Source organism: Phyllostomus hastatus, unplaced genomic scaffold, assembly GCF_019186645.2.
Source record: "Phyllostomus hastatus isolate PE091 unplaced genomic scaffold, TTU_PhHast_1.1 phas_scaffold_501, whole genome shotgun sequence".
NCBI classification, from domain to species: Eukaryota; Metazoa; Chordata; class Mammalia; order Chiroptera; family Phyllostomidae; genus Phyllostomus; species Phyllostomus hastatus.
In genome coordinates, this window is record NW_025334033.1 from 20,130,993 (window position 1) to 20,146,947 (window position 15,955).

Here is a 15,955-nt window from a genome sequence, read left to right on the forward strand (position 1 = left end):
CTGTGAAAATATTTTAACATTTTTACAAGAAGATCAAAGTGTAAAACAATTTCAAATGCTGTATCTTTGTCCTCTTTTAAAAAAAAATAAGAAAAGGCTTTTTCCATTTTTCTATTGGAATTTTAAGTGGCCAGTTTCTTCCCCTTGGAGAGGGTGTCTTTAATTGGAGCAATCTTTCTCCTGATTAGATCCCCACTGCCCTGAATCTTCCCTACATTACACTATTTAAAAGTGCACTGAGATGCCTACAAATGTGCAGGATATCTTTCTACATCTCCCCTTGAACAAGGGAGAAAATTGAGGTAATTATGATTTCTCAGTTCATTGAATTATTTTAGCTCATAATTTTTAAAGGAGTGGGATAGAGCAATGACACATACCCACTTAAGAGCGTGTATCAAAATTATTTGTTGAGCTTTTTCAAAATATGTTATTTTGTGGGCTCACGGGTCATAGAGAGCCATGTCACAATGAGTGTTTAGCATTGTTGGTGCAGAGAGAGAGTGAGAGAACATTAACAGAATGTTACCAAGAGTATATAGTATCATCTATAAATGATTGGGGGAGAAAACATTTTGTTCTATCATATATCTCTACATATTCTACTTTCCAAAGGGATGTCATGCATAATTCTTGCAGCATGTAAAATACTAGCATTCTTCAATGACTATATTTATTCTCAAAGAGTTCACATCTTCTCTATTATCTTACCTATAACTATTATAATGCTTTGAGTTTGTTGATTGACATTAGCAAAAAATAAAACCTATATGATTTATCACATGTATCAGACACGAAGTTCAGGGGATGCTGACTTCCTAAGGACCACTCTCTGATTTTAGGTTGTCCCCTTTCTGCACCATTGTGTGATCACAGGATGGGGAAGTTGGACCGGCAGGGATCTGGCCTCAAATCACCAACTTGTGTCTGGAAACATAATTTCCCTTCTTTGTGAAATTTTGCTAGCCATGAACACTACTTTTCTTATCCTCTAGAAATAGAAGTCAATAACCAAGTTGACTATTATCTAAATGTGTCATTCCAAAGGATGCCTACTACTGCATCTTCATAATCTCATATTCTTAACTAAAGTTTTAAATTAGAGAAAAAGTCTTAAGCCCCAAGGATCTCAGGTCCATGGTGCAGAGCATAATTTCAGAGATATTGAGGGAACCTGAACTGGATGGTGATGACTTAGCAATGGGCGTGTGGTAGCACTTTCTTTGTACCAACCTTACATTGACTATACTGTATTATTCCATTTGAGCTTTACTATTATAGCAATAAAACCCATCCTCCAGTATTACTTCCAAATGCCTCTGCTTACATTATTTATTTTCCTTTTAGCAATACTTTCATGCGGGAGGAAATGGCCTCAAAAAGAATTTCTTGGAGAAAAGCCCAGATCTTCAATCTCTGAGATATGCTCTCAGTCTTTATACCCAAACAACTGATGCCTTGATAAAGAAGTTCATAGACACTCAGACCTCACAGAGTAAGTAACACATTGGATGTGATAATAAACTGAACACCTAACTAAAATTCAACATAATTATTGTAAATTGTATTTATTATTTTTACTATTATACATTAAAGCAATAAGGGAGGGTATGGTTAACAGAAAATTATCTACTTTTAGCATTCATAAACTTTAATTTTATAATGTCAATAACACTAGGGGAAGTTTAGCATTAAACCTGTATAGAATGGGTGACTCTTATTGGTGATTGTAAATTCATAAAATTTAGCAAGACCTAGTTTTGAATATCTATGACTATGATATTCTTTTCAACTTAGTACAAAAGATTTATTGTTTGCTAGTCTTGGTAACTTACAAAAAAGTGGTAATAATTCCCCAAATCCTGATTTCAAATGTAAGATCTCCTGCTTTGGGGTTTTTTTTAAGGGAAATCTCATTTTATTCTAATTTTATATGAGAAAAAATTTTAACTTTTACTTTGAAGTGAGCCAAAAGATATTTTATTTAAAACTCAGGTCTTTTTCACATGGCAATGTTCCCCCCTCATAAGCTTCCAGGATATCATTGTTAAATAACCTTTCTTTCAGGTGGCTTTGTGATTTGTTATAATTTGGTAATTATATGTATTTATGATCTGCCATTTCTGAGAGATTATTGAAAATGTCAGCATGAGTCAAAAAGAGCCAAGTGCAGGCTCAAACTTTAAAACATAATAAATCAAAGCATAGAAATCATACATATAAATAGGAGGATATGGTCTTCATTCATGAGAGAGCCTCAGAAAAGAAAGAACAGGGATTATTTTTCCTGTTTTTCCTGTGATGAAAATGCTTGAGACTTAGGTATTTGTGTTTCTTCATGGATATTTAACTTTTCTAACTACATCAAATATGATACCAAGGTAAGTGCTATGTAGGTGCTTGGCCTAACTTTAACACTTTGAGCTTCCTTTTTTAATTGTTCTATATCACTTTATTTATTATGTATGTATGTATGTATGTATGTATGTATTTAAATTGTTGTTCAAGTACAGTTTTCTGCCTTTTCCTGCCACCCCAGCCCAATTAAATGCTACAAATAGTTTTTAAAATATAATATGCAAACCCAGCTTACATCTTGGGATGGTTCTAGAAAGGAGAAATAAGCTGAACCCATGAGGGGCTATCAAGAAATACAGAAATATTCAGAACATTACTCCCTAAATCCTTGACTTTCAAAGTTTCCTGAACTTCATAAATATCAGTTCAATTCTAACACATCATATAGTGTTGTAGCTTTATTCCCAGGTAATGTAAGTATATAACATTTTTGTTTTGCTTTTATAGGTATACATTTATATGTGCACATACATGCATACAGCCCATATTTTAGCATAGATTCACACCACAAAACTACATATATATATCAATTTTGGCATATGGAATTTGGTACATGCATTTAATTTTTATAGTATATATTAATATACTATAGTATATAGTATATTAGTACATATAATAGTATACTATATAGTATAGTATATAGTATATAGTATAGTATATAGTATATATAATAATGTTGCCATATTGTATGGCAACATTAAAAACATATGGTGGCAGATGAAAGTATTTCCAATCCCAGTAACCACTTGATTTAACATAACTTTATTTCAGACTTGGTCTTCCTTTTTCTTTTTTACTCTCCTTTTCTGGCTCTGTTGAATATGCTTTTTTTTTTTTGCATAATTGAAATTGGCAAAACATGGATATGAAACAGCTTTGCATTTTGTCCAATAGAGACCTTCAGCCCTGCTCTGTGGAAACTTATCCCTACCTACCTCATCAACCCCACAACTGTCCCCAGCCAGGCATGATCAGACCCAAAGGACCTGGAGTGTAAAGAACCTGATGTGCCCTTTGCTTCCTACCTCTCCCCTATTCTGGAGCTCTTTCTGCTATAGCAGTTTTGGGGGCAGAAACTGAAGGGGAGGAAGGAAATGCCTCAATGTTTTCTGTGTGGTTGCATCCAAATGTTGGTTTTCTGAGGGGTCGTGTTTGGATCCATTGTATTTGTTCAGCTCCTTGGTGACGGAAACTTATTTCAGCTCCCTTCAGGGACCCCTCAGTGACAGTCTCATACAGCACATAGGGTAGCTCCTTGCTCCTTGAATATCTGCTCCTAGTGGCCTGCCTTCTGGAATTGGGTTCCAGCAGGAAGGCTGAGGCCCAGTTTCCTCCTGTGGAGTCCACTTGAGCCATAGAAAATTCCAACATTCTTTCCACATCTTTGGTGATGATGTGGGATTCTCCACTGTCACCTGCCACCTCTCTTCAGTTCTCCACTGCTCAAACATGTTTATATTTCCGAACTGGGGGAGGTTGGAGGGTAGAATACTACTGCCTAATAAACATAACCATTGTTCAATCAAAAATGGAGGCAAGCCAGTCTTATACATTAATGGATGCAGGATTTCTGAGTTTATATTCATACTCTCTCTTCTATCACAGTCCTATTTCAATACTTATTACCATAGATTGAATAATAAAGTTGGTCAACAACACCACATCCTTTATAAAAGAGTAAGGAATGGGAGAGGTAAGATAAATATTTGCCAAATATTAGAATTATTTATAGTATAACTGAAAATAAAATATAGTAGAGGATACAATCTTTATTTCTATAACTGACCCTAAAGTCATGGTTTATACTTATGATTTCCAAATGCCCCTGTTCAGATCATATTCCCTTTGACTTCAAAGGAACCTCAGTTTCTAGGATTGTTGACTTAAAAATGTAAAAAGTTGAATTCTCGAGGGTCTTCTTTATATGGGTTTCTATACTCTTTTATAGACATTTGACACTGGACATGTTGAAATAGATGAACTTGGGTTCCAGTCTCTGCATTCCTTTGGTATTCACCCTGCAGATGAGCATGTCCAGTTAACAGCAGGGTCAGTTATCCCCTTTTTACACCTGATATCCTGGTAGCATGAAGATACAGTGTAAATATTGTTGCAATTATGCAAATAATTTTCAAGTGCTTAGCACAGTACCAAGTACCCATGAGCGAATATTTATTCTAATATTTATTATATTTAGTGCTTGTTAATCTAAAGACATATTTCATTAATTTTATTTAGGAAGATCATACTGGTGTTATGGTAATTTTCAATTACAACATTTGAAGTAATTTGAGGTAAAAGCTAGTGCTGTAGACTGCCAACCCTGCCACTTTCTGTCTGAGGGGCCCCAGGGACACACTCCGCCCCATTCAGGATACACTGGAGTGCCACAATGTTAGTACCCCAGGGAGCAGCCCTCATCAGTGAAAGACAGAAATTGGCAGATTAAAAAACCAAAAGCTAAAATTCAGCTTCTAATTTTGTTGAGACAACTCTGATATGTGTTTTGCATAGACTCCCGAGTTCCCCCCTATTTGGAGCTCTGTTCTCCCTTGGAGGCTGGCTTGATGCCATATTCGTTTTTGGCTTCCTTACTTTTTCTCACTTCCTCAGTCCCTTGTCAGTGTGTCCTAGGGTCCCTTTCCAGAGAGACCATGTACCATCAAATGCTTGTTTCAGATCTGCTTCTGGGGGAATGCAAATCCAAAGTCTCACCACTAGAAAGTGGGGAGTTAGATTTTAATTCAACTAGACTAGATCTCTAGATTGAATGCTCTTAACCATTGTACATACATCTTCTTGATGATAAGTATAAAAGGAAAATACTCTGAATGAATCTTTCTCCCTGACTTGAATTTTTCCCCCATAATTTCTCAAGTCAGAAATATAAAAGTAAATGAAATTCAACCTATAAATAAGTAAACATTATTCGGAAAAATTTTACATGTTTTCATTTACCTCATGATCAGTAAAACAAAGTAGTTTTAGTTCTTGTAATTTCTAATACTCTACAGGGAAATAATTTTTCAAAACTACATTAAACCATTAGTTAAGTCTTATTTAATGGATCTCAATGTTATGTAAAAGACTTTGGGATCCATTAGAAATCAAAGCGTGCTCTTTAAAGCATTCATATTTTACTTCTTTTATTCTCATAAAATTTTCTATATTTCATTTTTTTTGGTCTACCTTTCATCTACATTTTCTTTTCATCTCTTTCTCTGTTCTGTTTTATCCCTTGTATGTCTATGTTAGAAAATTAACTATAATATTAAATTTTTTAAACCAACTACTGTTGTAATTTTTTGCTATTTTTAAATTGAAAGGTATATTCAGCTTTTTCAGTTCATATTTATAAACCCATTTTAAAAGTGAGTAATAAGTATAGAAACACCTGCTGTATCTTGCTCACTTTTTCTTCTCCATTTATTTTATTCACTCATTCATTCATTTTATCTTTTCTACTTCTTACCTTGCTTTTATAGCTTCTCTCTTTTTCAATAGATATTGATGTCATCTTTTTCTTTTTAAATTTATTTTTACTGTATTTTTCCATTACCTTTTTTTAAAGATTTTATTTATTTTTAGAGAGAGGAGAAGAAAAGGGGAAAGAGAGAGAGAGAAATATCAGTGTGTGGTTGCCTCTCACACGCCCCCTACCAGGGACCTGGCCTGCAACCCAGGTATGTGCCCTGCCTGGGAATTGAACCAGCAACCCTTTGGTTCCCAGGCCTGTGCTCAACCCACTGAGCTATACCAGCCAGGGCTTCTATTACTTTTATGCGCCTTATACCCTCTTCCACCTCCACCCATCCCTTCCCCCACCACAGTCACTACACTGTTGTCCATGACCATGAGTCCTTTTTTTTTACTCACTCCCTCCACCCCCTAACCCCTGACCCTGAGCTGTCAGCCTTCTCTATATCTATGAATCTGCCTCTATTCTGCTTGTTAGTTCAGTTTATTCATTAGAGTCCATGTATGGGTAAAATATATGGTACTTTTCTTTCTCTGACTGGCTTATTTCAGTTAGCATAATACTCTCTAGGTGTATCCTGCTGTCACAAAGGGTAAAATTTCTTCCTTTTATGTAGCTGAAAAGTATTTCATTGTGTAAATGTTCCATAGTTGTTCACTCATCTACTGATGGACACTTGGGCTGCTACCAAATCTTGGTAATGGTAAATACTGATACAATGAACATAGGGGTGCTTCTGTTCTTTCAAATTAGAGTTTTGGGTTTCTTCAGATAATTCCCAGAAGAGGAATTACTGGGTCATAAGATAGATTTATCTTTAATTTTTTGAGGTAACTGCATACTACTTTCATAGTGGCTGCACCAATCTGTATTCCCACCAACAGTCCAAAAGTGTTCCCCCATTGTCATCTTTTTCTAGTAGTTGAAAAAAACTGTAAGGGATTGATTCCCATTAGAAATTTATGTGCCAATTGAATCTCTCAATATGGAAAACACTGTCTTCTCTCCTCTTTCTATTCTAGTTATTGGAATATAAACAAGTCCAAAATGGATATAGAAGCTTAAGTTCTTAAGTGAAACTGAGTTCAATTTATGAGTACCATGTTTATTATTTTGGCAACATACCATAGTAGTAAGACACCATCTTACTCTGCATTCTCTTAACTAGTATTTACTGAGCATCACCTCTGAAAAAATCCCAGACCCTAGCTGGGTTGCTCAGATTGTTGGAGCATCATCCTAATATGCCAAGGTTGTGGGTTTGATACCTGGTCAGGACACATGCAAGAATCAACCAATGAATGTGTAAATAAGTGGAAAAACAAATCAATGTTTCTCTTTCATTCTCTCTCTCAAATCAATCAATAAAAATATATAAAATATATATATAAGTAAAAATGAAAATTGCCCCACACAATGAGGCATATATTCAAAAATGAACATGAAGTTGTATGCACTAGTTGCTCAATCAGTGCAGGGTCCTTTTACCCACCCAGGGACATTTGGTAATACCATAGGAGCTTTTGTTCTCACGTCTGGGAGTGGGAGCTATGTCATTGGCTTCTAGTAAGTGGAGACCAGGGAAGCTGCTAAACCCTGTCTGGTGTACAGGACAGCTCCTGAGGACAAAAGTTTATCTTGCTCCAAATGACAGTAGTGCTGCGGTTGGGACATCCTGCTATAATACTTGACTGAAAAGGAAGAAGTTATGTAACAAAGGTCATGTTAGAAGAGGGGGAGTTTTGGCCTGAGAAGGCAGAGGATCAGTGGGTAAACTGGGTCGTGAGGAGGTAGAAAGAGAAAGGTGTTCTGAATGAACAAACTGTCCAAGAAAGTATATGCCTGCACTCCTAATTTCAAAATTTCAGTATGTTAAAATATATTCATAGTATATTTACATTAGGGAAAAAGGTCTATTTTGCTTTTAAAATAAAACTCACCATATCAATTCCTATTTTGGATCAAAAGATATAATTAAAAGTACCTAGGTTTCCCAATGTCATTGAAATATACAGAAATATTGTCATAAGTTTTGTGTAATATGAGTAGAAATTATTTTAATATTTATAATAATTATCACATATTCCTTTTAAAGTTGATTCAATGGTTTAAAGTGGGTGGGTAGCTTGAAAATTACACTTTTTTGTTGTTTATCAAGAATGTGTTACTTATAGTTTTAGAGGCTGGTACAAAATCCATTTCTTGCATCTTGATTACAATATTCATCATAAAAAAAGCTTTTCTGACAGCTATTTCATTATACCAAGAGCTCTTTGAATATTTCATACAGTTGTAGACAGGAAAATGTATAAAACTAAAACATATTAAGTAGAGTTTTTTTCCAACGGATAACACAATTTGGAATGAGGCACAGAATGATTAATTGCTGAGCTATCCCGTGTCATATTGTTGCCTTATCTGAGCTTTTATTACAGTGGAGGAAAGTTTTATCTCAAATCTCAAAATCTCAAATCTCAAATCTCAGAAGTTTTATGCACTAAAGGGATATTTTATGTCTAATTTTCAATTGGCTCACAGAGAAAAAATATATACTTAATGGCTATAAAAACTAAAATGTATGAGATTATTTTTTAATTCTATAATCTATCTTCTTTTTAACTTTTTAGGAGTAATATAGTAATATCTTTGAATCCCTGCTTATTTAAAGTTGTTTAAAATTTAAGTCATATCTTTTGGTCATTTTAATAACATGTTTTCTTTTGAAGTGAAGTATAATGTATTTTAATTTGAAATGGAAATCAGATACTGATTCACATTTTGAAATCTATTATTATACTTCAATTCATTAATTATATATAAAGCAAAAGCATTCATTATTTCTAATTATGTTCCTCAAACTGTAGAAACTATGTCTGCAAGTAGAAAAGAATCTCTGATTGGAAATGGTTCACTGTGGAAAGGGTATCTTGTTACCAGAAATGTAGAACTTAATGATATTTGGGTGGCAGGAGAACTGGCATGAAAATAAAGAAATGAGCTTTGGGGCCAAGGTCTACATACAGCTACAACTTCAACTGGATGCTACCTATGGAAAAAAATGCTCAGGACTATCTTCAGCTTACATGGGGAAGTAATATTAAAATTCACTTGGCCATCTTCAATTTATTACTGATTTGAAAGCACAGTCAGAAATAGTTTCTCACTTTAGCTGACAAGCCTTTCAGAGATAACCAGAGATCCAGAATTCCTGGCAACAAATCTATGCCACTGTCTTATCCCTGGGAATGGTAGAATGCAACTAGGTAACATTGCCTTCCAAGATGAGAGGTGAACATTTCTTAGAGGCCCAAGTGGAAGAATGGAGGAGAATTTATGAGGTTTTGCTCTTTCAGTGTTGCAGTCAGTCTGGTGACATTCAAAGCTGGATGAGGTTCTTCAGTGCTGTCAGAAAGCTGTGCGCAGATAACTAATAGGAGTGGTGATGCGATATGGATCTGAGTACATTGAATTCTTTCCCGAAGGAGAAGTGGCGAGTGTTAGATAAGGTTACAGTAATGCTGAGCAATACTGTGCATGATCCAAGTGAGTTGTCTACCACCATGCTATTTTTCCTAAAAACCTGTACTTCTCAAGTTGAGTCACAAATAGATTAAGAAATTTTCTAAGTCATGTAGATAAGTGACAAAGACAGTGTCTTCCCTACAATTTCACACTTATTTTAATCAGCAAAGAGATCACAATGTATAATTATTACTTTCTTCATCTAATGCTTTCCTCTCCTTAGTTCTGAATAACTTGTTTCACTTTATCCTTCTTACTTTTCATTTTACTATGGCTAAGTCTCCCTTTTGTTCAGAAGATCATCTTTTATTTTTTTTTCTATGTCTGCAACAAACTCCATCTGCAAATTTCTGTCTTCATCCTTTGCTTCCTAGTTTCTTCTTGCTGTGCCCCAGTTACTGGGCAAGGTCAGTGGTCAGGACACCTTTCAAATATTAATGAAGTATTTACATTGTAGGAATACAAGTTGGAAACAAGAAAATGCATCCTGCTTTTAGAAAACTCTTTCTAACATAGTTTGATTTCATTCTTCTAGAGTCTCCTGTGTTTGTGTATAGGATATTGCTGCCTTGTTTTTCCCTCCCTGTCCCCCCTACTCCCCACCAGCAGAAGTGTCATTTGGTAACACTGCCCTAGCACACTGAGTCATATCAGGATTGCTAATTTGTATGTCTGTCTTCTCCAATGTAAGCCCTACAAGGACAGGGACCTTACTCATCCTTGAAATCTAAGTGCTTAGTACAGTGCTAGATAGGAAGTAGGTGCTTAGTAAATTTTAGAACAAATGAATACAACAAAATTAAATACAGAAAACTAAAAATTGTGATTTGACATAACCTTCATATTTGAACTGACACAATTACAAACCTTTCAACAAACCTTTATTGAAAGTATTTTCACAGCCCTGTGCTACACACTCTAGAGGACGCCAAGTGTGCATATGTGTGAGTGAGTGAGAGATAGAGAACCCCCAGGCACAAAAAGAGCTTACATTTTTCTCACTGATACTATTCAGTAGTTTTCACACAAAGTAGAAAACTGTAAGTGCCACTAGAGAAATACAAAGGGGTATGTAAAGTTAGCTGGGGGAAAAAAATTACTAACTTTTCAAGCTCATGAAATCATGGTGTTGTAGTCCATCTAAAACATGAAACTCAATAGGAACAAGGAAAAAATAATTTATGCCACTGTGTTCAGTGTAATTTCTGACAGATTTCATATATCCTTTTATTGGATTAATTTTTAGGAACATTACCAAGTGTCAGCCTTTGTGCTAGATGCTGGGTAAACTACAAAGAAAGGCTATGCTGAATATCTTTCGTTTGTCCCTCCTAAACTACCCTATTCTTCCCCCAGGAGGCTAGACTGTATGGATAAAAATCATGGGCTCTCTTGCTCCCTGTTTCCCATTTGGGTTCAGCCAGTAGGGTGCCCCGCCAGCGCTCTGTGGGAGGAGAGAATGAGATCAGGCATCGATTCTGCAGGCTCCCTCTGAGATGGTCCATTCAGGCTGTGCCCTTTGACTCGAACTTTCTACCCTGCCTTCTTTAGAGAACTCTCTCTTTCTGGATCCCAGTAGCTAATCGTGCTCCTCACATTTTATGGACAAGGGTGTCACCACTACCCCTTGTGTTTTTCCTAACCCCCCTCCAAAAGTCTTCATAAACTGTCTCTTTCTTAAACTTACCTCAAATTATCCTTACTTGAGTCTTAACCTATTTGCTATTGACGCCCTGACTGCTATAAAGGTAAATCTTCATGTTTTTGTTGGGTTTTTCTTCCATGCTGACTCTTTCATTTTGGTCATCAAAAGTTAACATGTTCAAATAATCCAGTCAAGCAATAGAATAATTCTGTTTGGAGTAAGGGAAAATATCATATTTTGATGGCCAAGCTGTCTAGAATGAATAAAAGAGTATATTAGCTTTTCACTTACAGGAATATTTCCATTACATTCTGACCAGGGCATCAAAACCCCAGATCTCACTTTTTCATAATGAAGTTTTCTTTGCACAGCATCTCATTGTCTCTGGAAAACTGAGTCAAGCTGAGACAACTGGCAGTCATTGGTGATATCATTTGCAAAATTTAAGAGTCCTCACACCACATAATAAGCAGGTGTTTGCTATAGCTCATACAATGGAGAAATTGTCATTCTTAGTGCACCAATCTAAGTATGTATCTAGGTCAGAACAGGTATACTTTTATTGTTTATTTTTTTGCATGAAGAGTTGAAAGATTAACTTCTTCATAGTACTGCCCATATTAAATCATCATCTGTGTGTGTATGAGGTACATCCCAACTGGGCAAGAACTAGATCTCATTCCAAGGCCGGGAAGAGTATCAGTGGTGTTGGAACCCTGTTTTCTGACTTGCAGTGTTGTTCTCTGTAGTTGCCTCTCAAAGGCTAACATTGTTTCTAACAATTCTGAAAATTATATGTGTATATTTCTAAAATTTAACATAGCAAAAAAAATAAAATTAAAATCAAAACCAAAAAACACCTTACATTTGGCATTGCATTCAAAGACCTAAACAATAACCATTCACGCTCACAGCTTACTAGAGTTTCTAGGCATCTTCAAATACTTTTTTCTCATTTGAATCTCAGAACAACCCAGCAAGGTCATTCAAAGGTCTTTGGATTATTGATCTGATATTCCACACTGCCTCTGGGTGCTTTTTGGAGATGTTCATTTCACCTAAGAGCAATAGATGCCATTGAAGTGATTTGAGCAAGGGGCAATGTGGGAAAAGACATAAGACAGAAGTGGGCAGACAGGTTGCAGGCTGGGCTGGTGGGAATAGTGATGGAGTGATGTGGACAGATTCTAGATGTAGCTGAGCAGTAGGATAGATGAAGACTGGTAAAATAAATATTGTTCCATTAATCAAGATTTCAGATACTAAATTTCTTTTAGATTCCAAAATAAAGCAACATTTACCTCTGTGTGGTGAAATTATGGTGCTTTTTTTCCTGCCCATTTATGTTCTGCACTTTCTAATTATTCAAGAACATCTAGGTATTTCTTTTTAAATCATATTTTCCTTTGAAAAGAAATATGAAGAACACACTTTGCAATGCAAGGTAAATTTGTTTAAATGAATACAAAGGTATAATTAATTAAAAGTGGTAGATTTTGAGTTCTTTTGAGGCCTTGGATTTAAATTTGTGAGGTGGAATAAACACCCCAAATTAAATTTTTTCCTTAGGACTCAAAGGATCCCCAAATTGCTCTGTGGTTAAGAGAATTGTCTAGAGTGGGATCTACATACATTATATTTTCACAGATATATACATTATATGTATAAATATAATTTAATAATTTATCAATATTATTTTTAAGACATTTAACCAGTTGAGTAATTCTATAATGCATTGATAAAATTTAAGCAAAAGCTAAGTCAATGATAAACCAGTTGCTTTCAAAATTGCATAATATTTTCTTATGGGTAACAGGTACTCTTCTAAGATTTTATTATTGCTGTAATTTTGCTTTAGATTTTATTGGAAAGTAAAATGGGGTTAGAATCAGTTGTGTGGGAATTTTTTGGAAATGCTGACCAACTGAGATGTCAGAAACACATTCTCTAAATCACTGAGTCAAGCAAGCAAGATGCAATACAAATTCTCTGGGCCCACTGAGCCATAACTTCTATTTTATTCACTGAGAACAGGTTTTGTGACCAATGGGGTCAGTGACATTAATTGAAAACTGCAGACTGTTGCATCACAACCTCCATATGCCCTTTAAACTAACTCCCAAGAACAGATATGGATGTTTTCTCCTTTAGCTATCCTTCAGCACTAGAAATGAAGGCTTGTTTTTCAAGTGTTTGGTTTATCTTTTAAAAAGAAATATGAATTTGATTAAGTGACAAGGAAATAGTAAATCTTAAAGGTTGAAAATCAAGCTTGTATAAACCTCTGACATAAAGGTTTCTGCTTATTTAAAGAGAAGAGGGGGCAAGAAACTGGTGTGTTGACTAAGACAAAAGACTGGGGAACCATGCAGGCGTGGCCCGGCACCTGCTCTAGTTTGCCTGGCTATATGACCTTGGGATAAGTCACTTAACCTCTCTAAGCCTCAATTTTTTCATCTGTAAAATGATAGCCCATAATCCCTAAGCCTACAGGTTGCTTGGAGGATCACAAGTGGGAATATACATGAAACACCTAGAACACAGCAATCTCTCAATACATGTTAATTCTTACTGCATCATCATCATTATTATTAGATGCACTGTCTTAAAAAAGACCTTTCTTCTCCAAACATGAAAAAAGAGAAATTCTTTTAGGATGCAACTAAGCAAGGAAGATGATAATCCCATGCCCCTGTGAGGCATCCCTCCACGCTACCCAGAGTGTCTCCAAATAAGTGAGAAAGCTATGACACTGACACCTGAAGAACTCACCCCACAGTTCCTATGAACTACTCCATGCATGCCATGGTTGCCACATGATCATATCATATATTTATTGAACTCTTGCTGTGCAGAAAGCATTACATGAAGTGTGACACACAGGAAAGTTTTCTGCTCCAAGCACCTTACAATGAAGCGAAAACAAGTATATGAAGGGAAAAAGAATCATACAAAGCAGCTTACACTAAATACCAGACAAATCTAAAGACAAGTACCAAGGGCTTTGAGAAGAGGGAGAAATTATGGCAGATAGGAGAGTTGGGAAGCTTCAGAGAAGCATGGCTCAAGGTGGGCTTAGAAAGGTGTATGAGCTTTAAGTACTGGGAGAAGGGGAAGGCATGTCAGCAAGGCAGAGAGGCCAAGTTGACCCATTAGGGACGACTAGAGAAGTGCTTCTCAGTGCAGTCCTGGGAGCAGCAGCATCAGGATCTCCCAGTGTGTCAGTCAACTCAGACCGCCATGATGGAATACCACAGGCTAGAGGGCTTTGAGAACAGAAATTTATTTTCCCACAGTTCTGGAGGCTGTAGGTACTGGCTGATTCAACTTCTAACAAGAGTCCTCTTTCTGGGTTATAGATGGCTGCCATGTCATGGTGTCCTCGCATGGTGGGGAGGGAGAGTGAGCTCTCTAGCATCTGTTCTTATAAGAACACTAACCCTATTGGGCCTGGACCCCACTTTTTTATCTCATTTAACTTTACTTCCTTAAAGGCCCCATCTCCACATATAGTCACACTGGAAGTTAGAGCTGCAATATATGAATTGGGAGTTCGGGAGGACACAAGCATTTGGTCCATTAATACCTGAGAAATTTTTGGGAATGCAAAATTTGGGGCCTCACCCTCAGACTTACTGAGTTAGAAACTCCAGCAGCAGGGCCCAGAAATCAGTGTTTTAACCAGGCCTCCTGGTGACTCAAGTTTAAGAACCACCAGAGTAAAAAAGCTGTAAGGAGGAATGCATGGTGGGGAGATGAAAGAAGTAGGCTGTGATCAGAACATGGACAGCTTCACTGTCAAGCCCAGGAGTGTGGAGATTGATCTGTAGTGAGGAGGAGGAGGCCCAAAAAAGAGGAAGCCAAACAGGTTAGCATGAAGCACTCGCACTATGCTGTGTACTTTAGCATAGGAAGGGAGGGAGGATGGGGAAGGAAAACCTTTTGGAAAACAGTTTTACAGTTTAATTACTTACTGTCTAAATACAGTAATAGCAAGAACAGACAAGAAGGGATGAATATGAGAAATATCATGAAGAAATAACCTACCGGCCATTACAAGCAAAGCAAGAAAAGAACACAGGTTGGTCTTGTAGATCTGTGCAAATTACCATCAACCAATACGTGGACATATAAATGAGAAGGAGTTTGAGGCAAATAATGCATTCAGTTTTGTTTATTTCAGTCCGTGGTAATGGCAGGACATCCAAGTGACTATGTCCCCTGGGCAGATGGGAGATGTAGTTAGAGAGCAGTTGGTTCTGAAACTACCTTCAGGAGGTGAGTTTGAATCCTGGGGAGTAGGTGCAAGCGCTAAGAGGGGGCACCCAGCAAGGGAGGAAAAGCAAAGTTGTGGAGCAAGCCACCATTCAAAAGAAAGGAGTTGCCCAGAAATAGAAGGTAAACATCAGTGCAAATTAAACATTTTGCTGCTAGCACCTCAAAAGGTCTCTAATTGAGCCTGAGCACTTCAGAAGGGACATATTTGTAACTCATTATGAGTTCTTAAATAAACCATTGTGCTTGTGAGTAGGGCCACCCAGAAAAGATGTGAATTTTGACCGTCACTGCTATTAGCCTGACCCACTGTTAGACAGGATGATGCCCTTCAGCACCGTCTGAAGGACCCAAGGATGTTGGCCATTTATTATGTATTTTAGAAATGTGTCACCTCATTTTGGGTTTCTGTAACAGTAACTTTTTGGTCCTCAAACTTTAGTACACATCAGAATTACCTGGAGGGTTTGTTAATACAGATTGCAGAACCCATTTCTGGATTCATTAGGTCTCGTGTGGAGTCAGAATTTGCATTTGTAACAAGGTCCCAGGAGCCCAGGTGCTGCTGGGGCAGGAACCACTTTCTGAGAACCATTGCTGACTCTTACACAGAGGTACTCCCTGTTGTGAGGGCCACCAGTAGCTAATTCAGGGTGGCTTGTTGGCTGCAAACTGTA

At 36.8% G+C, this 15,955-nt stretch overlaps 1 protein-coding gene across 5 annotated transcripts in view; it reads left to right on the plus strand.

The window, feature by feature from the left end:
- UNC13C (unc-13 homolog C) overlaps positions 1–15,955 on the plus strand; it is a 505,027-nt gene that overhangs the window by 452,429 nt on the left and 36,643 nt on the right. For all 5 annotated transcript variants that reach the window (XM_045822765.1, XM_045822762.1, XM_045822764.1 and 2 more), the window contains one exon: positions 1,348–1,495. In XM_045822765.1, coding sequence (XP_045678721.1) covers positions 1,348–1,495 — 148 coding nt within the window. The remainder of the gene's footprint in view (positions 1–1,347; positions 1,496–15,955) is intronic.